The sequence below is a fragment of the Hyaena hyaena genome, unplaced genomic scaffold (genome assembly GCF_003009895.1).
Source record: "Hyaena hyaena isolate Hyena2069 unplaced genomic scaffold, ASM300989v1 scaffold_216, whole genome shotgun sequence".
Lineage (NCBI taxonomy): Eukaryota > Metazoa > Chordata > Mammalia > Carnivora > Hyaenidae > Hyaena > Hyaena hyaena.
The window spans coordinates 1821655-1849626 of record NW_024080848.1 but is presented as its reverse complement, the minus strand read 5'-3'; the positions used below and the strand labels follow the sequence as shown (position 1 = coordinate 1849626).

The window sequence follows — 27972 nt, the reverse complement described above, 5'->3', positions numbered from 1 at the left end:
AGGATGTGGAGAAACGGACACCCTCCTACACTGTTGGTGGGAATGCAAACTGGTGTAGCCCCTCTGGAAAACAGTGTGGAGGTTCCTCAGGAAACTAACAATAGAACTCCCCTAGGACCCAGCAATAGCACTGCTAGGAATTTACCCAACGGATACAGAAATGCTGATCCATAGGAGCACATGCACCCCAATGTTCATAGCAGCACTCTCAACAATAGCCAAAACATGGAAAGAGCCTAAGTGTCCATCAACGGACGAATGGATCAAGAAGATGTGGTTTACCTATACCATGGAATACTACATGGCAATGAGAAACAATGAAATCTGGCCATGTGTAGCAACATGGATGGACCTTGAGAGTGTTATGCTGAGAGAAATAAGTAAGGCAGAGAAGGACAAATATCATATGTTTGCATGTATAGGAGGATTAGGAGGAACTTAATGGAGGACCATGGGGGAGAAGAAGGGGGGAAATGGTGGGGGAGAGGGAGAGAGGCAAACCATGAAAGACTCTTGAATGCTGAGAAACAAACTGAGGACTGATGGGTGCGGGGGGGAGGGGGGGAGATGGGCATGGAGGAGGGCACTTGTGGGGGTGAGCACTGGGTGTTATATGGAAACCAACTTGACAATAAACTATTTGTAAGAAAAAAAATTTAAAAAAAAATAAAGAGCTTTATTGAGACATAAAAATAAATAAATAAATAAAATCTCATTTTAGGCAGCATCTGTGTATTTTAGAAAAAGAAATACAAGGATTTTTCACATACCACTCACACCACACACACACACACACACACACACACACCCCTCTCTTTTTCACCTACCATCTCCCCTTCACCATCTCAGTTTTGAATTAGATTTTTGTTTTTGTATCAAGATTGGTAACATTTACATTCTGTTCCATATTTATAATAAGCCTTCTAGCTGTGTCCTCTGGTGAATTCTAAAATTCTGAAATCCATGTTTAAAAGTATTTAAAGCACAAGGATTACTTAAACATTACTATTTAGTTCCAGAACCAAGATTTATGATTGGACCATTAGAAAATGTCACTAAACCTCTTTTGCTCAAGAAACTTTCAAATATTAAAGTCAAGTACATCTCTTTCAATATGACTTTAATGAGAATAAAAATAACCTGCCTAAAAATGATAAAAATTATTGACTAGATACCAAAAGCAAACATTAAAATGCAAATATTAAGGTTTCAGTCTTCATACAAGTAATAAGATTCAACTATCTCTATGATAACCTATTCCCAATAAAATCACAAAAAAAAAGCTGGGGGAGGGGAGCACTTTGTCTGACATTCCAGTATACTATAAACCATGATAATCAAGAGTATGGTACCAACACAGAAATAATACATATATTAAATATTTTCTAAGACAAAATAGAGTCAAGAAACAGAAAGGAACGCATTTATTAAAAGAAAAGACTTCTCTGGTTTTCCAATTTGATGAAATACAGTTGTCTACTCATCAAACCAGAAGTAAAAATAAATTCTAGATGGATTAAAGCTAACTAGAAGGGTAGTATCTAAAATTTAAAATAATATTTTATATTATTTGAGTGGGGAAATAGTCTTAGGCAAGATAAGAAATCTAGAAGCCATAAGAAAAGGACTGATAATGGATTTATTTCACTCTATTAAAAAAAAAAAATCAGGGCCACCTGGGTGCCTCAGTCAGTTAAGCGTCTGACTTCAGCTCTTGTGGTCTGTGAGTGTGAGCCCCACGTCGGACTCTGTGCTGACAGCTCAGAGCCTGGAGCCTCATTCTGATTCTGTGTCTCTCCGTCTCTCTCTGCCCCTCCCCTGCTCATGCTCACACTCTTACTCTCTCTCTCTCTCAGAAAAACAAATAAACATTAAAAAAAACTTTTCAATCAAACATTTCTCTAAGAGAAAGAACATCATAAAGAGACAAGGTAGAACACAAGGAAATATATGCAGAAATGACAGACATGGCATTAAATATCTCTAATACCAGAAACTTCTTGATTTAAAAAAAGAAGTAAAAAGAGTACAAAAATGGACAAAGACTATGAACCAATTCCCTTCAGAAGAAATACACATGACCAATAGCCATGAGAAAATGGACACTCTCACTAGAGGTCAGGCAAATTTTACTCATCAGATCAGCAAAAAAAAAAAAAAAAAAAAATCATTGTAATTAGCATCGAAAGCTGATAAAGGTAATGAGACACACTCTCACAATTCTCAGTGGGAATATGTGTTTTTGGAGAGTAAGCTAGCGAAAACCCGCGTTTCCAGTGCAGCAGCCCCCTGATCCATGAGGGATTAGTTCCAACACCCCCAGCGGATGGTACCGGACCCTCGACGCGTTTTTCCTCTGCATATACAGCTACACAGAATTTACATACACAGGACGTTAACAACAATAATGAAACAGAACCATTATAACTACCTGCTATAATAAGTTACATGAATGGAGTCTGTCTCCCTTAAAATATCTTACTGTTCTCACCCTTCTTGGGCTGATGCGAGATAACGGAATGCCTCCCTGAGGGGATGAAGGGGGAGCGCGACAGAGGCATGAGGACTAGTGTCAGGCTGCCACTGACCTTGTGACAGCAGTCAGAGGGAGGGCCATCTGCTCCTAGACCTCCACCGTAGCAGGTGCAGCAGGTGAAGCCACGGGCAGAAGGGCTAGTGTGGAGAAGCTAACGATGTAAAGGCTGCTGCTGACATAAAGCAAAGGACCCAGTGAAGTTTCCTTATTTGACCAGAAAAAGCTGGCAGAGAGGGGAGGGGAGGCATTTTTTTCCTAATTAAGAGAAAAACATGTTTTAAATTCTTTAAATTGCTACATTCTTGTATTTTCCTAAATTCTTAAAAAATATAGATGTGGGAAGAACAATCTCTTTTAACAACAATGGACAGGAATTTAGTTGTATTTCTTCCTGACTACACAGAGACCCACACTGTGGTCATCACTAGTTTGTATGGTATCAGATGATAAAGGTAATCAATATCATTTATTAAAACTTTCTATATGCTTTACATGCATTCTTTCATTTATTGCCCTCAACATTTCTAGGAGCAGGTATTATTATCCCAAATATATAAAAGAAGAAACTTAGGCTCTAAAAAGTAACTTTCCCAAGGTACTGCAGTATACACTTGGGAGAAGCTAAAATTTTAAATCACATCCATTTGCCTCCAGGGAGCATGTACTTTTCAGAGGGCCACTTGCAATCCTTATTTTTTAATTCTCACAAGAAGAATTTAAAAAGGTAAGGTAACATAGCTGATCATTTTCCAATCCAGGGCCATCTGACTTCAAAGTCTATGCTCTTTCCATCAGGCCACATACCTTCCCCCACGTTAAACTACATATAGTTTTATTTGTTCTACATATAATTTTAGTTTGCATATATGCCTAATTGAGAGGACTGTAAGTAAAATATAAAGTACAAAAAACAGTCACCTAATTATTTTTGAAATACTACTTTAAACCTATTAGAAATTTGGTAACAGCCATAAAATAACTACACTCAAAAGCAAAAACCTTAACACAATCAATTAGCATCAATTTTATAATAAATTTATGGGGATATTATTTTACTTTGGTTTCCATAGATAAATTTGTTTTTTTTTTTTTTAAATGTTTTATTTATTTCTAGGAGAGAGAATCAGCGTGAGCAGGGGAGGGTCAGAGAGAGAGGGAGTCACAGACTGAAACAGGCTCCAGGCTCTGAGCTGGCAGTCAGCACAGAGCCCGACGCGGGGCTCGAACCCACGAACTGCGAGATCATGACCTAAGCGAAAGTCGGAAAGTCGGACGCTTAACCTACTAAGCCACCCAGGCGCCCCTCCATAGATAAATTTGAACCGAAGAGCCAAGAAAAGAAGAAAAACCCTTTTAAAACAAATGAACAGTTGCCCCATTTTAAAGCAGGTTTCAGAGGGAAACACAACAAGTCCATGCCTTTCACTATTGCTAAATATCACTGCTGAATTCACATGGCTTAATTTCGGCAACCAATGCAGTTTTCACCAAGGACCAGTCTTCATCAGTGTATAAGATCGCCATCCGGTGGCGATCATTTGACATGCAGGATGTCCAATGATAAAGGAGAGTTCATGTTTCAGGCAGGAAATTCTGGGTTTGAAAAATCTTCCCTGGGAGCTGCTTTAAGAAATCTGAACATTAACGTCACTCAGATCAGAAGGTAAGAACTACTGACTAAATTATTCTATTTATATATTAGAATATGTAGAAAAAGACAGCTATATTTTTTATACGGGCATTTTACATGTACCGCTGAATCATCAATGTGTTATAGTGAAGTAGACTTACAATCTTTTTTTTTTTTTAATGTTTATTTCTTTAGTTTGAGAGAGAGTGCACATGAGTGGGGGAGAGACAGAGAGAGATAGGGAGAGAGAAAATCCCAACCAGGCTTCACACTGTCACTGCACAGCTCGACACAGGGCTTGATCTCATGAACTATGAGATCATGACCTGAGCCGAAATCAAGAGTTGGATGCTTAGCGACTAAGTCACCCAGGTGCCCCTACAGTTATTTTGTTTTTAATGTTTATTTAGTTTTGAGAGAAAGAGACACAGAGTGTGAGCTGGGAAGGGGCAGAAAGAGAGGGAGACACAGAATCTGAAGCGGGCTCCAGCTCTGAGTTGTCCGCAAAGAGCCCAACCTGGGGCTCAAACTCATGAACCATGAGATCATGACCTGAGCTGAAGTCAGATGCTTAACCAACTGAGCCACCCAGGCAACCTCCCTATAGTCATTTTTTTTAAAAAGTATTTCAAATACCTATAACCTTTCAAGAATTTTCTTTTTAAAAATATTTTGGGATACATCTATAATTTCATGAGAATTAAAGAACTGAAGAATCTAGTTCACAAATACAGTTCACTACAAAGTAAAAAATGTTTTATCAAAAACTTTCCGGGGCACCTGGCTGGTTCAGTCAGTGGAACATGGGACTCCTGATCTCGGGGTCATAAGTTCAAGTCCCATGTTGGGTGCTGAGGTTACTTAATAAATAAATCTTAAAAAAAAAAAAAAACTTTCCAGGTGCACCTGGGTGGCTTAGTCAGTTAAGCCACCTAAGCATCCGACTTTCGCTTAGGTCATGATCTCTCAGTTCGTGGGTTCGAGCCCCGCGTCAGGCTCTGTGCTGACTGCCAGCTCAGAGCCTGGAGCCTATTTCAGTCTGTGACTCCCTCTCTCCCTGACCCTCCCCTGCTCACACTGTCTCTCTCTCTCTCTCTCTCTCTCCCTCTTTCCTAGAAATAAATAAAAAACATTAAAAAAAAAAAAAAGCTGTGCCACTTTAAAAAAAAGCTTCCCAGAAAAAAATTGCATCATTATAAAAAGTAGCAACTGTTCTTGGGAAAGCATCTTTTCCTTAAGATTAATACTTCACATTTAAGTGCCAGGGACAAAAAAGATGAAGTTCAGTATTTGCACAAAGAAACTATATATAATTTATAGTACTCCTAAATGTTAACTACAAGGAATTTTTCATTCTTGTATGTCTCATCTTGGACTACCATTAGGAAAATGTACCTAAGAAATTAAAAAATATGACTGGTAAGAATTAAAATGTAATTAAAACTGGTTTAAATATAGTCAATTAAAAGTCAAAATACAGTTTAATGCAGTGAACTCAGATATATTTAAACACAGGCTTTTGGTAGAAATGATCGCCTCTCTGACTTCCTTGAAGGCATTCAAAACCAGTACTTAACTCCAAAATCTTCTCTTTTTTGAACCTTGTAACCTTTTTTTGCTCTACAATTTTTTACTCTATGCCACAGAGCTTCTCAACTAGGGCACCGCTGACATTTGGGGCTGGACACTTGTTTGTTGTGTGTGTGGGGGGGGGTCCCATACACTGCAGGACATTCAGTAGCGTATCTGCCTTTCATCCACTGGATGCCAGAAGCGCAAAAAACCCCCTTCCCCAGCTGTGGTAAACACAAGTGTCTCCAGGAATACCAAAGGTCCTAAGGGAGGGACAAAACACACCGCAACACACAAACCCACTGAGGAACCGCAGCTTTCGAAATACCTGGGAGCTACTACTCATTCCCAGCACTTGAAGATCCTATAAAACAAACAAAATCTACCAGCTTCTTCCTCAAAAGTCAGCATGGACAACCACCAAGGCGAACATAAATGGAGCCCTCATCCTTTTATAAAACCTGCAGTTAGCAATGAACTCTACAGGCAGAAATGCATCTTGAACTGGAAGAGATTTGCTGAAAGGTACCTATTCTCAGTGTATAGGAATCCCAAGGATGTCATGTGGATTTTACTGTATAAAATATTCCTACTGTAGTTTTAATACTTTTAGATACAAAAAGGCACAATGCACACCTTTAAGACACTGTAAAACAGGTCCTCAGGCCTTACTTATTCACCTATAAACCTTCACCTTTCAAAGTGGTTTCTGACATACAGAGCATCTCTACATGAACTCCTCTGGATCAACTGAATGAACACCTGAGAAAATCATCATAATTTGTCCCTGAATGTATTTCGCCACAAGGCAGTTATCTGGTTAATCTGATAAATTACAATTCGTAGACTCAATCTTGCTTAAAAGGATCCAGACTAGAGACTGTCAGCTTGACAGCACAAAACTGAGGAAACTGAAGCAAATGCAGACAAAAGACATGAGTGACTTCAAGTGGCACTTCATAAAGAAGCCACGTGTCAGAGATGAGGAAGAGGAAGATGAGAGAGGCAGCTGTGCCCTGAGGCCGTCTTTCCTCTTTCTGAGGCTTGTTTTCAGATTTTCCTGGAACCCAGCAAAAACTCTATCTACTTACAATAAAGATCTCTCTAACTGAAGCAAGTTTAAATAGACTTCTGATCCCACTCACCGGAAAGAATCCTGCCTGGAACACTCAGAACAATTCTATCTGTTTTTAATTACCAAGGTAAAAGTTGTCCATTATAAAACAGTAATAGTTTGAAATTTTAAGACTAAAATGTTGCCAACTGTAATTGTTGTTCAGATAAACTAGCAGATCTTTGCAATCACCACAAATGGTTGCTGCTATTTCCTCTGATACTAGTTCTTTTACAGATTCAAGATAATATTTATCTTTCAAATGGCCCAAATTTGAATAAAATTAATTCATCAGGCAATTATCCTCAAGTTGAAAAGCACATCATCTAACTTTAAGTCGTTTCAACAACTAATTCAACTGAATTCAAACAATGGTCATTTTATTTCATATTCTCCCAATATTTTCCATATTTGTTTTCTAAGAGAAGACACATTTTTATGTGGAAAAAAGAATAAAGGTTCCTTCCCATAGTAACGCACTTAATGCTTACAAAAGACAAGTAAAGAAAAATGACTTGGGCCATCAAGGAGCAAGACAGATAAAGACTGGGCTTGGGTTTACTTCTCTGTCCCAAAATTCACTAACTCGATAGTAATTTTTAATTTTTTTATGTTTATTTATTTTTTGAGACAGCAAATTCAAGCCAGGGAAGGGCAGAGAGAGAGGGAGAGAATCCCAAGCAGCCTCTGCACTGTCAGTGCAGAGCACAAACTGTGAGATCCCGACCTGAGCCAAAACCAAAAGCTGGAAGCTTAATTGACTGAGCCACCGGGGCACCCCGATACTAATTTTTTAAAGGATAAACTGACAAGTATAAAGAGAAAGAAGAAACTACAACAAACGAGAAATATAGCATCTTTGGAAGATGAACAGTGCATGACGCAGTGGTTAGCGCATCGGGAAAATAAACAGCGACATTAAAACAGGTGGCTAAGGAAGAAACAGAGTAGGACTCAGAAAACAAAATCATGTTTAAATAATGAAACACTGCAGAAAATTTCATTAATTAAAATGATTTACATATATTTGAGAAACAGCTTCTAATTAATGACCTAATCCAGCAAATTATCTCCATAAATTACATGTAAAATTAACACTAAATACTATGGAAAACAGTGCCTATAGATACATAATGCAATCTGTCAACAAGTCTACTTTGGCTAAAGATGAAACATTACTTTAAGGAATATAGATTCTAGAGTCAGATTACCTACCTCAATTTAAATCCCACTTCTACCACTCACTAGGCAAAACTGGAAAAATTACTTAATCTCACGGAATCTCAGTGTCCTCCATCTGTAAAATGTATCACAACTGATGAATTATAAAAATGTAACAAGATAATAAAGGGCAAAGAGCTCAGAAAGGTTCCTGGCACAAAACAATTCAATATTAGGGATTAGGACCATCCTACCACATGATTGTCTTTACTGGTGATCCTATGTTAATTTTACGTTTTATATTTAAGTGAATTTTAATTTTTATTTACATATTCATCACTATTTCCCACCTAATTCCAAGCTCCTTGAAGACATCATTTTCTTCTTACAGAATTGTATTAGCTTTGTATGTATACAACAGATCCTTAGTGATAAAAACGCAATACTCCTTGCTAGATAGATAGGTTTGATTCAAGTCACATATGGCTTTTTTTTCCCTTTGCTTTCATTTAAAAACATGAACCTTTTGAAAGGTTTAAAAAAAAACCAAAAAACTGGTTCCAGCACAGGTAAGGCACATACTGTCACTCGTCTTTCTGGCTGTGCTGATGGTTTCATACTCACTTAAGTGGTGACTTAAGTCATGAATTCTAGAAGAGTAAGCAATCAATGATGTAGCCAGCAGATAGTATTCAACCCGAAATCTAAGGAAAGGGAGTGCCATCCTTTATATCCAAGGCTTCCTCAATGCATACGACGTTCCACTCATTTTATACAAATTTGCATCTTACTGAAATCACTATCACAACTGTCCAAATTGCCTTTACACCTTATTAAGAAATTTTCCATTTGGATATAAGATGTTAAGTGTATCTCTTTACTACCTCAATCATTTGGATATCTACATATATTTTAGAAATTTTATATCTATCCTTATAGTACAAGATATTTTCATTTATTCCTATTCACTTAATCATCTAACAGATATTTATCAAGTGCCTACTATGTGACGGGCATTGTGCTAGGGATATAATATGCCCACACCCAGGGATGAGAAAGTCTAGTGTGTTCAAATTACTAAAAGATTTTGACAATGGTTGAAACATAAAAAAGAGGAAAGATCAGATAAGACAGAAAAGAGGTGGAGACAGGGAAACAGGCCAGACCTTGCAGGGCACTGGTAAGTTTTAGATTCATCCTTAGAGCAAGAGGCTTTAAAAGGAGACTCTAATCACTGGTTCCAAGATCCCCTAGCAAGGCAACAATGTGGAGACAGGTGATGAAGACTCTCTCCTTTGACCAAACTCCAATCAGGCTTCTCTGAGCAGACCTTGGGTTTCCCTCTCTGTCCTTGTAGAATCCAGTCTGAGTGAGAATCCTGATAAATCAGCTTAATGAAAATCCCTCATCCTTGGTGTCTGACCACCTTGGATACCTGACCACCCTGTCTTCCCTTCCAGATTCTGCTGAGTCAGCCTACTAAGGATTCCCCTTACCTCTGCTGTCTCCTCTCAGTAATTTTCCACCCACTGATCCCCATCCCTGCTCCTCGGATTTAAATGCCTCTTGTCCTCATTAGAGTCGGGGTGGGGTCCAATCCCTCTCCTCCACTGTGGTGGTCCCTACAGCCATATCAGGATGGGCTTCCTTAAATAAAGTCTGCTTTACCTTCTTTAGCAAGTGTCACTGAATAACTCTTTCTTTAACAGAATAGTATTTTTTCTTTAAAGCTGGAAGCCAATTGGAGAAATACTGCATTATTACAGGCAACAGAAGAGAGAGGCCGAACTACAATGATCAAAGGAAGTCTGGAAGGAGGAGACTGGCTAGAGACTGTCAGGACGCTGAATCCATGGAATGTGGGGTTTGGGCAGAGGGAGAGAAAAGTCATGACAACGCTCACATTTCCCAGCTTGAACCAAATCTGCCATTCACTGATAAGAAATGCAGGAAGAAAAGGCTTGCTAAGTCCTATGGAAGACACCACAAGGTCCAGCGAGCGGTCCAAGAAGAAATAGCCATGGATGAAGCTCCTTCTGGTTTCCTCTACTGCCTCTGTGAAGAAAGCAGCCCTATTTACTAAGATTGACAGCCAAGAGGATACATTCTGAAGAGCAAGACTATCTGATGAGTCCACTGTACAGAACAGGAGATACTTAGACACAGGAGGATCTTGTATGTTTCATGAGGAACCAGAGGGAAAGAAGCAAGAATGTATAGAGGTACCAATCTATAAAGCGGTGTTAACTTAATTTTTCCAGCTGTTCTGAGTATCTCCAGCAGTTAAATTGATTGAGGATGATGAGGAATTTACCAAAATATTTAAAGCCAAGAGACATGATGATAAATGTCCTCAAACAACAAAACAGAAGCTGAAGATATGGGCCATGGATTCTAAACTGGATAGGACAGTGCAGGCAACAGATAAAAACAAAAAAACAAAACTAAACAAAACTGAAAGGCAGATTAAGTGACTAGAGAGCCTTAAGGTTCACAGAATAACAATTATGAGGATGTAGAGATGCCTGGGTGGCTCAGTTGGTTAAGCATCCGACTTTGGTTCAGGTCATGATCTCATGGTTTGTGGGTTCAAGCCTTGTGTTAGGCTCTGTGCTGAAGCCAGCTCAGAGTCTGGAGCCTGTTTTGGATTCTACATCTCCCTCTCTCTCTGTCCCTCCCCTGCTCACACTGTCTCTCTCTCTCTCTCAGAAATAAATAAAAAACATTAAAAATTTTTAAAAAAAGAAGAAGAAGAATTATGGGGATGTAGTCTACAGCCATACCACCCTGAACCCATCCGATCTCATCCGATCTCAGAAGCTCAGCAGGGTCAGACCTGGTTAGTACCTGGATGGGAGAATTATGGGGATGTATCACATTAACGATGCTGCAAATAGAAACTAACAAATTCCTACGTTGGGTCCACTGAAGACTTATCTAACAGTCATCCAAAGCTCAAACAGTGGTAAGGCTTGAAAACCTTGTAAAGGAACTCAGTCCCAGAATGGCTTGAGAGGACCTCTCATAAATGATAGCCATGCCTAAACACACTTAACCTCATAAAGAGCCTACACTTCCATTATATGAAAATAATTTTCACTATTGCCACCTTTCCAGTTAAAACTTAACACACAGTGTGGGCCTACATGGCTCAGTTGGTTAACTGTCCGGCTCTTGATTTCAAGTCATGAACTTCCGTGAACTCACAGTTTGTGAGTTCAAGCCTTGAACTGGGCTTGCTGACAGCACGGAGCCTGCTTAGAACTCTCCCTTTCCCGCTGCCCCTCACCTGTGCACACTCGTGTTCTCTCTGTCTCTCAAAATAAATAAACTTAAAAAAAAACCTCAACACATAGGCCAACAGATATCATATCTTTATGATAGGGGTGCCTGGCTGTACATGCAACTCTTGATCTCAGTCAGGGTTGAGTTTAAGACCCATGTTGGGCATAGAGATTTCTTTACAAAAGAAATCTTATCAAATAGAATCAGGCTCATGCCTCCCTACATCAATAAATTTGGTTCCTACTGAACCAAATGGAATCTCCTTCAGATCTCTCTCCAAAACTCCCTAAGTCTCTAAGGATTATCCTATACACAAATAATACCTGTCCTCTTTCAAGGCTTCTCTAGTATGTATATTTATTATACACATAAAATGTGTGTATAATATAATAATATAAAATAATATAAATATAAAATAATATAAAACAGTTAATGCACAGCACTAGGGAACGGATTCAATTGCTAAGGTATTAAAGGTAAGATTTTCTCCATGTACATGCATACATATATGTATACATACATGTATACGTACACACACACACACATTCCCCCCATGATCCTAAATGCTTAAAGAGTTGATGAGAGTTTAAAGTTGAACACGGGAAAGTCTGTTGGCAGTTCTTCTTCCTCATTATGCCTCATTTATTATACATGGAACCAGAAGTTAAATTCTCCAATAGAAAACTTTTTGATGTAGCTTTAACTTAGAAATCAAATAACAGTGTTTAATCCAGACATTTATTTGGACTTGTTAAAATTTTAAATGAAAAAACAATACATATGTACGCACATATGTACATATAAATCTCAAAAGAATGTCATGAAATGTTAATCTTATAGAAACGGATTTCCAATTGCTTTTTAACAGTAACCCCTGGAAATGCAGTATTCAAGTTATCTGTTTACATCCATATATGTATATGTAACAAAAGTTTCACAAAGTAATTATTTTTCCAAGTGTGTTGTTTGGCATTTCCTACTTTTACTTTCCTTTTTTAATGCTTGTGATAATGTAATAACTTATTTTTGCAAACCAGTAATAAATCATAGCAGTTTGGAAAACAGTGAGAAGACGTCGAGAATGAATATTCCTACAATAAATACCCTTCCTAAATTTTACCTACTTTAAAAGCTGGACAAGCAGAGGCTCCTCAGGGTTTTAGCTTCATAACTATTTTGAAAAACGGAGGACAAAGTGAAAAAGGGTAAAAATTAACATTTTAATTCACAATCAACACCATGAGTAAAAAGTTCTGATTAAAGGCCCTAGACCTATGCTCTAAAATACAAAGGTCAGGCTCATTTATTTCCGACCACAAACTAAAGCAAAAGCTGCTTACTCCAGAATGATTCAAGGCACTAAATAACCACTAGCCCACAGCCCACCGAAATTAGCCTATCCATGTTCATTTATTATATGTATGTGCCATTCTCATGAGGCAGTTTGAAAAATAAAGCTGTAACAGTATCATTTTGTCTCTCTACAAAAATTTTTCTCAACGAACATGATTTACTTCTCCAATCAGATACGTCTACCTATTGTAGAGGCAAGAAAATGCAGCAACCCCCAGTGAAATGAGCTTCAGTGCCACCAAGTTAGAGTCTCAAACCGCCCCTATTTGAAGTTCACAACCATCAGAGTCCTATGTGCGCTGTAAGTATAAAACAATCCCCCATGGCTAATCGACTCAATATTCACCACTTAACCTTTTAAACCCATTTATTGCTAAATTAACGCAATTAGGACATGATAGCAAAATTAATTAACATATAAAAATTGAGTATTAAATGCCATTATGTAAAACATACAATTTGTAGTTTTCAACTGTGATCTGAAATGATGAAATTTAATGTTTTTTAATGTTTTTTATTTATATCTGAGAGACAGAAAGAGACACAGCATGAGCAGGGGAGGGTCAGAGAGAGAGGGAGATACAAAATCCGAAGCAGGCTCCAGACTCTGAGCTAGCTGTCAGCACAGAGCCCGATGTGGGGCTCGAAACCACGAACCATGAGGTCATGACCTGAGCCAAAGTCGGACACTTAACCGATGGAGCTACCCAGAGAACCCTGTGAAATTTAATTTGAAAATTCTTTTCTTCACTCCCTTTATGACCTTATTGCCCACCTCTCCCTCACACACTTCCAATAGGATTCTAATTCTGGGTGAGCTCATACTTTGCTGTAATAGTTATGCTATTACATTAAAATACCATTTTGATTTCTAATCAACAAAATTACTTTTATTTATTTATATCTTACCTCTATCAAAACTGTTTTTTTCTTGAAAGAAAACAAGCACATGAGCTGGGGAGGAGCAGAGAGACAGAGAGAATCCCAAGCAGGCTCCATGCACCCCACACGGGGTTCGATCTCATGACTATGAGATCATGACCTGAGCCAAAATCAAGAGTTGGACACCTAACCAACTAAGCCACCAAGGCACCCCAAAACTGTTTTTTAAAAAAGATCTGAAGTAGCCTGAAAAATGGAGGTAAGAAAACATCAATCTCAAAAAAATGCAACTGAAAATGGTCTTTATATAACCTCCTTTTTAAAAAATATTTATTTATTTTTGAGAGAGAGAAAGAGACAGAGAAAGAGCACCAGCAGGGGAGGGGCAGAGAAAAGAGACACAGAACCCAAAGCAGGCTCCAGGCTCCAAGGTGTCAGCACAGAGCCCGACCCCATGAACTGCAAGATCATGACCCAAGCTGAAGTAGGATGCTTAAACAACTGAGCCACCCAGAGGTCCCCTTATATGACCTCCTTAAAACAAACTGCATTACCTTAAAATTGCTACAATAAGGACCTTTTGAGAAATCACAATTTTGTAGTAGAATAGTAGCTTGACTGATATAACCCACTAAAATTCAACACTACAGGTAATCTGAAAATTCCTAAATATCTCTAAATTGTTTAGTAATCCAATGGTTCAAATTAATATATACTCATGTATATGGGTGTATGCATACCTATATATGTACATGTGTGTATATATATGCAAAATTCAGAACCCTCACTTTATGCAATTAAATATACTTGTATAAATAATTCTTGTTATTTGAGATTACAGAAAAAATAATATGACAATTAAATTTAAGATGAAACTATAAACTCATATAATTTGTCACTGAGCCTTAGAAGAGTAACAGTTAGGAACTATCTTATACCCACTCTGCCAATAAGATACAGCAAGATCTCATGAAAACAGAATGAAGCAACCTAGTAACCTCAACTATCCGTAACAAGTCAAGAATCAGAAGACCATCTGAGGGGGTAAGATTTGTGTCACAGAGTGACATCACAGACACCCCTACTCCTCCCCATCCACAGTTAAAATGACTCTGTGATTTTATTTATTATCTATAAAACACGTAAGAAATCCAATGACAAAAGAAAATAATTAAAATAAGATTTTAAATGCTGAGCGAAATAAGTCAGGCAGAGAAGGACAAATATCATATGTTTGCACGTATAGGAGGATTAGGAGGAACTTGACTGAGGAACAAGGGGGAGAAGAAGGGCGGAAATGGTAGGGGAAAGGGAGAGAGGCAAACCATGAGAGACTCTTGAATGCTGACAAAAACTGAGGACTGATGGATGGGGGGGGGAGGGGGGGATGGGCATAGAGGAGGACACTTATGGGGATGAGCACTGAGTGTTATGTGGAAACTAACTTGACAATAAACTATTTGTAAAAAAAATAATAATAATAAAAATAAAAAATAAATAAATAAATGAATAAAATAAGATTTTAAAAGACCACAACAGCCCAATACTAGTGATCAGCACTCTTATTTTTAAGAGGAGACACGTATATCACATTTCAAATGTTCTGTCAAATGGTTAAAATTATTTAAATCCAAAAATCACATTATGCTTTAAACATCTAAACGTTGTCAAAATAGATTTTTTTTAAGTTTGGTACTTAAGGCAATAAACCACTACCTAACCTGTGAGGTAGTAGAAAAAAAAAATATGTACTAGTCCCTGTCCCTGGGTCCAGGCACAGAGCTCCTACATCCCTCGTAATTTTGTAAGCGACAAGGGCACCAGAGGCAACTTTTGTTCTAACATGTGGTCTCTGTCCCTGGTTCCTGACACAGATCTCTTAAATCCCTTGGAATTTCCTGGATGACAGTAGGGTCTTTTGTTCTAATGAGGGGACTCTTGGTGGCTCCTGGATTGGGGGGGGGGGGTACCAGAAAGCCCAAGCCATGATTAGAAGCTTGGAATTCAATCCCAACCCCACTCTCCGGAGAGGGGAGCGGAGCTGGAAGTGAAGCTAATGACTGCCATGCCAAGCCGATGAAGCCTCCATAAAACTCCCCAAATCCAAGGTCTGGAGAGCTTCTGGGGGGCCCAACACGTGGGTAGAGGTGCCGGCAGAGTGGCACTCTATTAGAGACGGCTGGAAGCTCCACATTCCTTGCCCTAGGCATCTCGTCCATCGCGATGGTCATCTGTCAGAGTATCCTGTCAGAGTAAACTGGCGAACAGTGAACAAGCTTTTCCCGAGTTCTGTGCGCTGCTCTAGCGAGTCAATGGAATCCAAGGGGGGAGGGGGTTGTGGGAACCTCCACTGTAGAGCTGATCAGTCAGGAGGACAGGTGACAACCTGGACTGAAAACTGACACAGGAAGGGGCAGCTGTGAGTCAGAGCGCTTAACCTGTGGGATCTGATGCTATCTCCCAGTAGATGGTGCCAGAATGGAGTTAAACTGTAACACCCAGCTCGGGCCACAGAATTGACTAGGAGGAGGAACCCCCCCCCCCCCCAACACACACACCTCTCGTCAGAAGTGTTGTGTGTCATGTGAGAGAAAAGGAAAAATACAGGAAGAGGGCTGAGTTTTTTCCTAACACAAAACTCCTTCCCACAGAGCTATCTAGAATACCTCAGTGCCAGAAGCTGAGGATACTTAAGACCTTCGATTCTATTTCTTCAATCAATATGTAGACTGATTCTTTTAGAATTCTGTTACGTGAGACATTTCATAACAACACAGGCTGGTTATTAACGACAAGTTTCCACAGGCACACTCAGCATTTTATGCACACTATATTCTTTTCCCTGATCCTGAAGAAGCCCTGTTAAGTATTATAATTTCAATTTTGTAGATGAGAAAAATGAGATTCAAAGATGTTAGTCGCCACCTGGTGGCAGATTACATATGAGAAACCGAGGTGTGTCTGAAACCCAAGCATGTACTTGTCGCACCAGGGGCTAAGGTTAGGCTACATCAAATTTTACCCTGTCCTGAAAATAATGTTTGGGGCCGGTGGTTATTTGGCAAATTTCCTATTACTGAATAAAAACGGTCCAATAAACTAAAATGTAAGACCACATGAAGGCCAATTTCAGTCTGAATGAGTCCCTTATTCCTGACAAAAGGGGGGCTAACTTGCCCAGATTTAAACAGGCTCACAGCAGAACCTTACCCCCAGGATACTGCTAATGGTGCGTGCACAAATGGATAAGGAAGTTCCTCCTCCATGTGTTAGAAGGTCATCTGGGAACAATTATAAGCAAAACAAACTAATACAGAATATTACTGAAAGGACTCTACTAAGCCAGGCACTGGCCAGTGACCGCACCTGTGCAAACACGGATGCGCGGACTGGGAAGCCAGGAGGCCGGAGTCCAGGAAGGAAGGAGAGGACTGGGAAGCCAGGAAGCCGGAGTCCAGGAAGGAGGAAGGCCCACAAACCGCAAAATCATAAAATTCAAAGCAAATGAACAAAAAAAATTCTTTTACATAAGTAATAATTCTAAAGAATTAAGAGAAATAGCACAATTTTAAGCCAATATATATAGCAGCTGACATTGTATCTGGGCTTTGAGATCCCTTTTCTTGCCACTGGTCCTTTTAGAATTGTATACATTAAAAGTCACAGCTTTTCATAAAGCAAGCATTACACAAGTATTGCTATGTAAGTAAAATACCGACCCACTCTTTTCCAACATCCATATAAATGTATTTAGAACTTATGAAAATATACTGAGCCATGAAACTTTCATTTTAATGTGCTTAACACTCACCTGCCTGAAATCGTATCTCCAGGTAAAAAAACATTAAGTACTCACTCCAAACTATATTTATTCAATAGCCTCCCCCCACCCCCCACAACGGAACAAAGGCAAAAAACATTCTCTTCTACTGACAAAGTAGGAGTCTTTTCCTTGATGGTAACACCACAGACAAAAGCTATATAATTTCTTAACTGACTGATTAAACAATTCACTAGGCACATATTCAACTTCAAATCTTAGGAGTTCACAACATTATCCCTATATTCATTCACTGACTAGTCATTGAATGTTTTCTATGCATTAAACCACAGAAAAGACCTGAGGAAAGAGACCTAATTGAGGATTCAACAACAATCCAGAAAAATCCAGACTTCCTGAATCTGGAAGCAAAGAGGCAAATTCCTTTGAAATATTTAATTTCTATAATATTAGCAACAAATTCACAAAAGTTACAGTAATAAAAGCTTTTAACTATAAGACTCAGCTCAATTATCTAAGGCTTTTCAAAGTGTCACACATGTACAAAGATCTAATATGGTTAATGTTAAATGGTACTGACAAACGGACTGCGGATTACTCTGAACTCATGAGAAAACGGCACACAAGTGTTCCGGCTTTGACCGTGAGTTCAAATCTCAGCTTAGCCTCCTACCAATTGTATGGACTGGGAAGTTTCAGAAAATCTCTCTGCCTAGGAGTTCCCATCTGTAACAGGGTTAATAAGTGAGAAAAGATGTCTAATAAGATACACGGCTCAAAGCAAGCTTTCTCTAAAGAGTCAGTTACCTGCTCTTCCCTTGCTCCAGAGCAAAGGACAGAACCTTAAGTCCTGGATTAGCAGCTCCTGACATGAGAATCACATCACTCCTCCTCCTCCTTGCCTAGCGCTCCCACTGGAAAAAGTTTCTTTATTCCATCTCACGTGCTGGGAAGTCTGGGAATACCACTGAGGTTTATGCTCAAATATAGATATAAAAATACTTTCAAGAGAAGAAAAAAAGATTCTCTTTTCCATATTATTGGCTTCTAAAAAACCTGGTTCGATAGAAGGGCCCCCAGGGTGGCTCAGTTGGTTAAGCATCTGACTCCTGTTTTCGGCTCAGGTCTTGATTTCAGTCAGGGTCCCTGGGATCGAACCTGGCGTTGAGCTCTGTGCTGACAGTGCTGACCCTGCTTGAATTCAGTCTCTCTCTCCTCTTTGCCCCTCCCCTGCTCATCCTCTCTCTCCCTCTCCCTCTCTCAAAATAAATAAACTTAAGAAAAGCAGTTTAAGGGGCGCCTAGGTGGCTCAGGCAGTTGAGCCTCCGACTTCAGCTCAGGTCATGATCTCACGGTTCGTGGGCTCGAGCCCGGCATCGGGTTCTGTGCTGACAGCACAGAGACTGGAGCCTATTTCAGATTCTGTCCTCCTCGCTCTCTCTCACCTCCCCTGCTAGCATTCTGTCTGTCTCTCTCTCTCAAAATAAATAAACATATTTAAAAAACCAGCTTAAAAAATGAAAATAAAAACGGGCTAAACAAACTCTTAGTCTTGTTTTCTAATTAGTGTTTTCAACTAATTGAAATTAGTTAATTAATCAATCAATCCAGCATAAGGATCGACACTTCCCATGGAGTACTCATCCTGTGAGGAATACACAGAGTGATGCTTTCCCCCACACCCCAGATCGCACAGCTCTGTGGGGAAGCGGCCACACAGCACTCAAGGTAAATGGTAACCTGCTGGAGCAAAACCGGGAAAACAGCGTGACTAGCGCCCCCTGCTGCTGCACCGCTGTAATCTCAACAATTCACTGTAATTAGTCTGGCTGATTTTTTTTTTTTTAGAATTTATGATCCTCGATTGAAGGTAAGTATAAAAACTGCAAAGGAAAATTCTAAGCTTAAAAATACATATATGCTTAAAAATATATATATAATCAGGGGCGCCTGGGTGGCTCAGTCGGTTAAGCGTCTGACTGCAGCTCAGGTAATGATCTCACAGTCTGTGGGTTCGAGCTCCGGATCAGACTCTGTGCTGACAGCTCAGAGCCTGGAGCCTGTTTCGGATTCTGTGTGTCCCTCTCTGACCCTCCCCTGCTCACGCTGTCTGTCTGTCTGTCTCTCCCTCTCTCTCTCTCAGAAATAAGTAAAACATTAAAAAATATATATATAATCAAATAGTTCTTTTCCTACACCTAAGGCATTTCATGTGTAACAGCATCCTCAGCGTCTTCTCACATCCCGCCTTCTACTGGCTCTTCGACAATCTAAGTCCCTGGACAGAAAGGAGGTGAAAGGGAGAGTAGAATCAGGACATCAGCAACATGCAAACCCAATGGTGCCAAAGGACTTGGACACTCAGTATCAGCACTAGGCAGGTAGCATGTGATTTTTACCGACAGTCATGTATTCATAGGAGTAACTTCTTTAACATAAAAAAAATAAGCAGTTCATAACATATTAGACTGTATCAAGTCATTCATATGGAACCTTTTCAACATGAAAAATTAAGCAGTTCAAAACATATTAGACTATATCAAGTCATATATATATATCATAAATCAAGTCTCTCATGAAATATGTTAATCCATGACATAAAATAAGAAACCATCCCTTCTTTTACTGAATAGATACTACGTTTGCAAGGTTCAAAATCCAAAATTACATGGAAAGTTACCCACTGAAGTTTTCTTCCTACCCCGTCTCAACTCCTGTTCCCTCATCCTCTCTATGGCAACCATTTTTTGTTAGTTTTTTTGTTTACCTTTCCAGTGTTATTCATAAAAATACTAATAAATACAACTACACGTTCTTATTACCCTTAAAGAAATGGCACTGTATAGTACCCTTTGTCCCTCACTTTGCGTCTTTCAATCGATTTATCCTACAGATATACCACATTAGTCAGTATGAAGACATCTTCCTCATTTTAGAGATGTAGTACCCCACTCTGTGGATATACCATGACTTACTCAGCCAGGCCCTATCAGATTGCTTCCAAATCATCTTCTTAAGTGTACATTTTTTCCAAGTCTCTCCTGCTACTGTAACAGAGTGAATTATCACAACCACAGGATTTGCTTTCTTAGACCTATAATACAACAGATTAGTGACCTATGGTTCATATTTTGTAATAACCATCAGAAATTTCCACTTTACATGGCTGTATTCTCTCCCCATCAACGTTTAAAGTATTTATTATAGGATTTCGCAGAGTCTTTAATACACCATTATGTATTATGAAGCTCCAAAGGGTATACTGTGTGACATTTCCCAAACTTATCTGGCTATAGTTTTTTGGCAAAACCTGCTATAGATGAAGTATTCCGCAAAATAAACTTCAGCAAATACTGGCATATAGAAGAATTATTGTCATCTATTTATGCAAAACATAAGACTTCTGTGAACTTGAAAGAAAACAGCTAAGCCAATTTTTAGACTACGCATTCCTTAGCTATTTTTTGGATTGTAAACCCCTTTGAGATCTGGATGTAAAGCTTTTTGATCCTCTCCTAGAAAGAATGCATACAAGCATAAAATTTTTCAGCTTCTGGGGATTCATGCACCACAGTCCCCATGGTCTTATCTATTTTAAAAGCAAGTTTGGATAGAAGTGCTATATTATCTGTGGCACCAATGATATTCCAAATGCTAGGACAGAACCCAGAGCTAATGAAGAAACAGCACAAAATTCACCACAAAGTGTACCCTGATGCAAAGTGAACAAAGCACCCTCAAAAGGGATCATGTTTAACAATTAATGATATCACACAAAGTAAATCCTATTCAATAACTGGAAATTGTTATGAGGGGCTGTAGTCTGATTTTTACACAGGTGTCTCTCATTTTAAACAAATAAATTAGATCCTTACAGGCTTAGGAAAGCTGGTCTTTGATTCATTTTGTACAATATGACCTTAAAATCAAGAATTTTCAGAATGCAATACATTTCACATTAGACAGCAGTATCTACCAGAAATATAATTCTGCAGCAGCAGATCTGAATGTGATAATGTGAATGCCCAGGGGAGGAAAAAATTCCGGGAGTTTTAAACGTAGAACAAAAAAAATTCCCAAGCATGATTATAGTCTAGCAGGCGAAATGACTAGGGTAGAAGTATCAAATTGAATGACTGACAAATGCAGGGCTGCCGCATCTGATCTGGGATGAGCTCCCTGCAGAGGGGCAGGAGGGGGCCTGAGGGGGCTGAAGCCCAAGCCAGGCTCCTCTCATGAAGACTTGTGCTCAAGTGTGAATCTGCCTACAAAGGGGCATCTGCTGTAATTCAAACAAACACAGTCCAGGAACACCCTTCTCCCCTCCCTTCCCGGACACTTCCTTCTCCCCAAAACCCCACCCACCCATGGCAAATATTAAAAAGTCCTACAATGTTAAAAAAGGAAAGATGTTTTCTAGATCATGACGGCATCCCAGCAGCCAAACTATAATAGAATGGAAATTTCTAATTTAAATTCTTATCCAAAAAAATTTTTTTTTAATTTTACAAAGTGGGGGCAGCACATGTGAGCAGGGGAGAGGGGCAGAGGGAGAAAAAGAGAAAGAAACTCAAGCAGACTCCATGCTCAGAGTAGCCCTCAACACAGAGCTCAATCCCACCACCCTGGGACAATGGCCTGGGCAGAAATCAAGAGTTGGATGGTCAACTGACTGAGCCACTCAGGTGACGCCCCCCCACACCAATTTTGCTTCTTAACAAAACTTTTTAAATGAAAACATCTCCAATACTACCATGGAACTCGACGGGAATACAGTCTACTATATATGAATTTGCTTTATTCCTATCTTTGTTGAGTACATCAGTTCCTGAGGTAAGAGTCTGTCTGTGTGAATATCTTCAGTATTTTTCCAGAAAAAGAATGGTATCAAGCTGAAAACAATCTGTACATAAAAGAACATGCACCAAGCATTCAAGCACCGAGGGTTAGTTATATGCTATGGCAAATTATAAGAAAGAGATTATACATATCATGTTTTCCCTTCTTATGCTCTTCTGAGAAATCATTCCGCACTCCCTTCTATAATATTAAATAAAGTATAGCCACCTTGCACACGTGAATCCATTTTCAAAGGTACATCCAATTCCCAAGTTCCTAGTCAGAGATGATATATAACTTGACAGCTTCTTCAAATCATGTAATCTGACAAAAAAGCAGCAGTATAATCCAGGAATATAGAAAGTGAGGACAATTCTATACGGACATGTAAACAAAATGAAAACCAAGTGACACTAATATACACATTCTCTACAAAAAAAGAAATATTAAAATATTAAATATTAAAGTTTTTTAAAGTAAAATATTAAATATTGTGGTATTTTTCCTACTTCATTATGAAAGGTGGATTATGCTTTACCCTTCACATGGATAAGATTCAAAAAAAAACAAAAAAACCCCAAAAAATCCAACCTGCTTAAACTTATTAAAATCCAAACTGTGGCTTAATAAAACTAAAATATTTAAAAATATCCTCTTTGGAGTAAATATGAAAATCTGCTTGTAACAGCCCAACTAGGCCCTTTCTGCACTGGTCAATCAGCTCCAGGTCAATAAGTGCATTAACATCATAATCACATTATCTTCCTAAACCAAGCACTGAAAAAAAGTTTTGGCCACTCTCACCCTCCATCAGTCATTTAAAAATGTCTAGCCCAGGGAGGCAAAGAGTCACTAATTTAGAAACCTAGCACGACTCCAGGCTGCTCAGTCCTCTGCCCCTCAGGAACACTGTTGCAGCAACACTACCAAATACTATCCTAAAACCATGCCAACCACACACCCCTCCGTGATTTACCATCATGATTACAAATAATCCTAAACGTCTCCCCAAGTTATGTAATTCGGTGAGTATCACTCAACAAAATACATGAAATTGCTTGCTAAACAAAAACAGAGGCAAACTTCACTGTAAGCTAGAATACTAGAATAGCTACCTGCTTTGTACAGGAACCAAAAGTTCTCTGGCTTCAAAAGGAGGCTTAAAAAGGGGGGTGGGGGGGGGTGCTGCAACCTTATGCATATAAACAAAGATCTTTATTACTGATACATGCTTACTGCAAAGTTGGAAATACTGTATCCATAAAAAGTGATTAACTATAGAAGAATCTGTAGTCAATAAGAGCAAGCTGTAATATGAAACAAAAGCCACTCTGACTAATCTATAACACTAACCCTTTAAATCACCTGTATGTTCCGTTATGTAAATGGCCCATTTTCTGAACTGTAGATTCTGTCCACTTCAAGACCGTATTTGTGATAAAATACAGTAAGAAAGAAGGGGAAGGAAAGAGGAAGAAAAACAGCCCATTACAGGATGTTGACATGTTAACTACTAAGGCTTCAGAATATATTGGTTAGCATACCACATACCACTAAAATAAACCAGGTTCCTCTAACAACAGGTTACTTTGGCTTTCGATTTTAACCTACTCAAGTAACTGGAGTCTACTGTAACAAAATATTCTAATTTTCATACCCTAAGCTCCCTTAGAAGAAAACCTGTGTACTTCTCGGTCTCAATTACCAAATAAAGCAATTCTTTAATCCAACTCAACTGCCCTACAGCTTCATTTGAATGGATGAGATTTCCTTTCTCTTCCTTTATTACAACCCCATAGATTCTGGTGCAGAGAAACCAACTACAGGCAAAAAGGCAACTAAAATTCTGATAATACCCATGGGGTACATCTTATCTCTAGAGCTATCAATACCGAACCACAGATCCCAAAAGGCAGGCTTACTTACACCCCCACCAAAAAAACCTCCTCCTTGCCAATCACCACTGAATTCATACTGGCTTGTTACTATCTCTTAATGTATTCTACCCGACTACTTTTTTTCAAACTACCTCTAATGGATTCAGGAAAATGTTTTAACTGACACTCACAAATGGAATTAGCAGCAATGCAAATGGCTATCACTGTGTTCACTACGCATGCCAAAATAAACTCAAGGAGGTTAGGGCTCTGTCTACCTCGTGCGCCCATACCCCAGTACCTGGCACCTAGGAGATAACTTAATGCCCATAAAATGAATGAAACTGTGTAACAACAAAATTCACAGAACGGCCTGAAAATTTCAGTGGTAAAAGAACTGTGTTAAATAATGTACTGCCTGAAAGAATGAACAATTATCAAAACTTGGGAACCATCTAAACAGTGCTATCTGTTGTAACTATATAGAATAGTTAACTTATACCAGAAAATAAGACTGATGGTTCAAGTCAATTCTAAAGAGAAGCCTGCAGTAAGTTTTTGTAATAAAGCAGACAAAAGTTGCATTTTTAGAACATAAATGACTTTCCTCCAATCCCAGAACCATGATCAATAAAAATTACAGAATTTTAGAAGCAGAAGAAACTTGAGAGCCTAAATTATGGAACAGATGGACTTGGTTCAGTCATATAAACTGCCACCAATTTATTCAAAAATTTTGCATAATCACATACCCAAGATAGCATTTTATGAATATTAATTTTATCCTACTCTTTTGGCTATGCTAAGTAGTTGCCAGTTGGAGAAGTAAGGACTGATGAATATCATACTCTTCCATTCTTATGACTTTATTTACCAGGGGAAAACCGATGAGAAAATATAACTTTGTCGATACAAATAGTTCCTTTCTTCTCGGTTTTTAAGTTACAGTGTTCTGTACTCCATGAAGAAGGAGTTCTACTGTTCTCTAATTCTATTTTTAGACTGTGTGATAGTTTATTACATTTATTTCTATTACTGATTTGTATATGTTTCCTGTAGCCAAGTCCTATCTTCCCAAAGATTTAGAAAGTATACCCTTACCAAGTGCTCCCCACCAGGCCATTAAGTGCTTGACAATTTCCTTGTAATTCATCTGAATGTAAGTTTCATTAGACCAGAGCTGGTCCTGTCTTGTAGGACACTACACAATTGGTTCTAAGTGTTACTACAATGATGAATGAATGAATGAATGAATGATGACTTAGAAGGCAATGGCATCATCATGCTTTTCTTTAAACTTTTGAATGTTTATTGATTTTGAGAGAGAGTGACAGAGTGCGAGCTGGGGAGAGACTGAGAGAGAGGGAGACACAGAATCTGAAGCAGGCTCCAGGCTCCGAGCTGTCAGCACAGAGCCTGATGCGGGGCTTGAACCCACAAACCGTGAGATCATGACCTGAGCCAAAGTCCATGCTTAACCAACTGAGCCACCCACGCGCCCCTATCATGCTTCTTTTGATAGGTAAGCAGACAATATAGGAAAAAGCATTACAGTTTCTATCCAGCTTTAGGAAAACTACAATGTCCTTTAACTGCTCTACGTTGAAAATTTGCAAACAATAAATCTAAGAACAGACACACTGTATTTGATACACATTAGTAGACAAAGTGCTTAAAAAAGAAAACCCTCCCAAACAGTTTATTCAAATGTCACCCAAAGAATTACTGAAGATTCCTTAGAACGAGGTTCCAGTATTCCATTACCACCACTGTGACTTGATCTTCCCCAAAACCACTGCTAAATGACTTCACTGTCTGGAGAGTCCGTTTTCCTCCATGTCTTGAGAATTTGTAAGTGAACATACTTAAGTAATAATGAACAACTACTCTCCAGGGCCTTACAATAATCTTTAAAAAGATTGGGGGGGGGGGGGCGAAGCGGCTGGTTAAAGAAAACTCTTATAAAAACACACAAAAAGCAATTTTCCTGTTAGTTGTGAAAGACTGAAAAATTTTCACTGCGTCCTTTCCCTCCTTTGCTGGTCACGGAGTAAGAATTGGAAGTCGGAAAATTTACAACACTTCCATGCCGTTTGAATCAGGAACTACCAAGAGAGAAGAGAGAATCACAACTGTGGGGACACATGTATTCTACAGAGAGCAGGAAGTCAGTTTCTGGAGCTGGGCCGCCCGGCCAGCATCCTAAACGGGGACGCTGGCCTTCTGAAAGCCCACCCCCACTCCCCTCTAACTCAAGCCAAAGCCACCGGGACACGGGCTTTTGCCAGGCTGATTGAAAAAGGAGCAGCTCGGAGAGCGCAGGACACTTCCCTCTTTCCACTTGGCCTGCGGCAGGAGGATACTCCCCTGGTTCTCGCCAAAAGAGGAGGCGGACCGGGCAGAGTCAGCAGCGAAACGCAGCCTCGGCCGGGAAGGCAGCTCGTCCACGCGGCCGGAGAACTCCCCGAACAAAGCACACCGCGCGGACCGGGTGGGGAGACGCGAAAGAAGGGAAAAGATTCACCCCACCTCTCCACCCCTGCCTGGGGCTAGAAACAGGTGGAGCTGCGTTTAGAGGAAGAAGAATGATGGGTTTTCGAGGGGCTAATCTCATCTCCAGCGCCCAGGGAACCGGAACCGAGACCCCCGGCGGCGGAGAACGCCCGGGAATGAGGGAGGCGAGCGCGGCGGAGGGAAAGCAAGGCACGGTCGGGGTCAAGGGCTGACGGATGGCCCCCGAGGGGTGCCGAGGATGCGGCTGGCGAGGATGCCCGCGGCGCGCCGCCGGCTGCCCCCACTCGGGCCTCCCAGGCGCCGCCGCCGCCGCCCCCTCGCCCCCGCGCCCCGGGCGGCCACACAAAGGGGATGGCGAGGCGCGCCGGCTGCGGGGCGGCGGAGGGGCGCCGGGCCCGGGACGAGGGGGCCGGACCGCGACGTCCGCCGCGCCCCCGCCTTTGTCTGCCTCGCTCCGCGCTTCCCCCACCCCCGCAGAGGAGCTCTGCCGCCCGCGGCGCCCTCACCCCGCTCATTACCCGGGTGAGTAGCGGTCTCATCTGCTCGCCGGCCCCATCCGCCTCCATGGCCAGCCGGCCAGCCCGCAGCGGCCGCTACGGAGCTGCCCCGCGCTGTCCGCCCGCCGCCGCCGCCGCCGCCGCCGCCGCCGCCGCCGCCGCCGCCGAGAGCCCGGCGCGCGAAGGGAAACGAACGTGCGCCCGTGACCGAGAGGCGCGCGTGGGGAGAGCCGTGCGCGGGAGACGCGGGGCGGCGGGTGAGCGCGGCGGCCGCAGGGCTGCCTCTCGCCTGGCGAGCGAGGCCGCGGCGTGGAACGTGGAGCGAGAACTGAGCGAGCGGGAGGACGAGGCGGGGGAGGAGGAGTGAGCCGCGTAGGGCCCGGGGGGCGGGGCCGCAGGCCGTGACGCGCGCGGCGCCCGGGGCCCGCCCCGCCCCGCCCCCCCGTCACGCCCCCTGCCAGTTTGGCACGGCCAGCCCGCTCTGCGCGCCTGCGGGCCCCGCCGCGAGGCCACCCGGAGACGGGGCGGGAAGGAAGCGGGACGGGCATTTGTCCCAGCCAATCGGCGGCTCGCAGAGGCCAGCGTGCACCACCACCCCCCCTCCGCCTCCTCAGGAGGCTCCGCCCCTCTGTGTAAAATCTTAACTGACCCAAACAGATTGATTGTCTAACTCGTTTTTCAGGTGCGAGGTTCGCCTGAGGTTTCTAAGTGCTGTGGAGGGTTACCACCTCCCCGACCTCCTAACCGGGGTCTTTATAGAGTAGCAGGAGGATCGGACGACGGCACCCTTTTCAAGGACGCTCACGGAAACCCCAAAGGAACTAACCGGTCTTCGTGACTCCTCCAAGTTTTTATCTGTCACCTCCGGAGGTGCGAACCCCAACTCTGAAAGCAGTATCCCCGCGTGCTTGCCCCCTTGACCTGGCACCAC

The 27972-nt window shown here is 40.9% G+C and overlaps 1 protein-coding gene across 3 annotated transcripts in view; it reads right to left on the bottom strand.

Moving 5' to 3' along the window:
• SLC4A7 (solute carrier family 4 member 7) overlaps positions 1-27156 on the bottom strand; it is a 105205-nt gene extending 78049 nt beyond the window's left edge. For all 3 annotated transcript variants that reach the window (XM_039242714.1, XM_039242713.1, XM_039242712.1), the window contains exon 1: positions 27063-27156. In XM_039242714.1, coding sequence (XP_039098645.1) covers positions 27063-27110 — 48 coding nt within the window. In that variant the 5' untranslated portion in view covers positions 27111-27156. The remainder of the gene's footprint in view (positions 1-27062) is intronic.
• Positions 27157-27972: the final 816 nt, after the last annotated feature.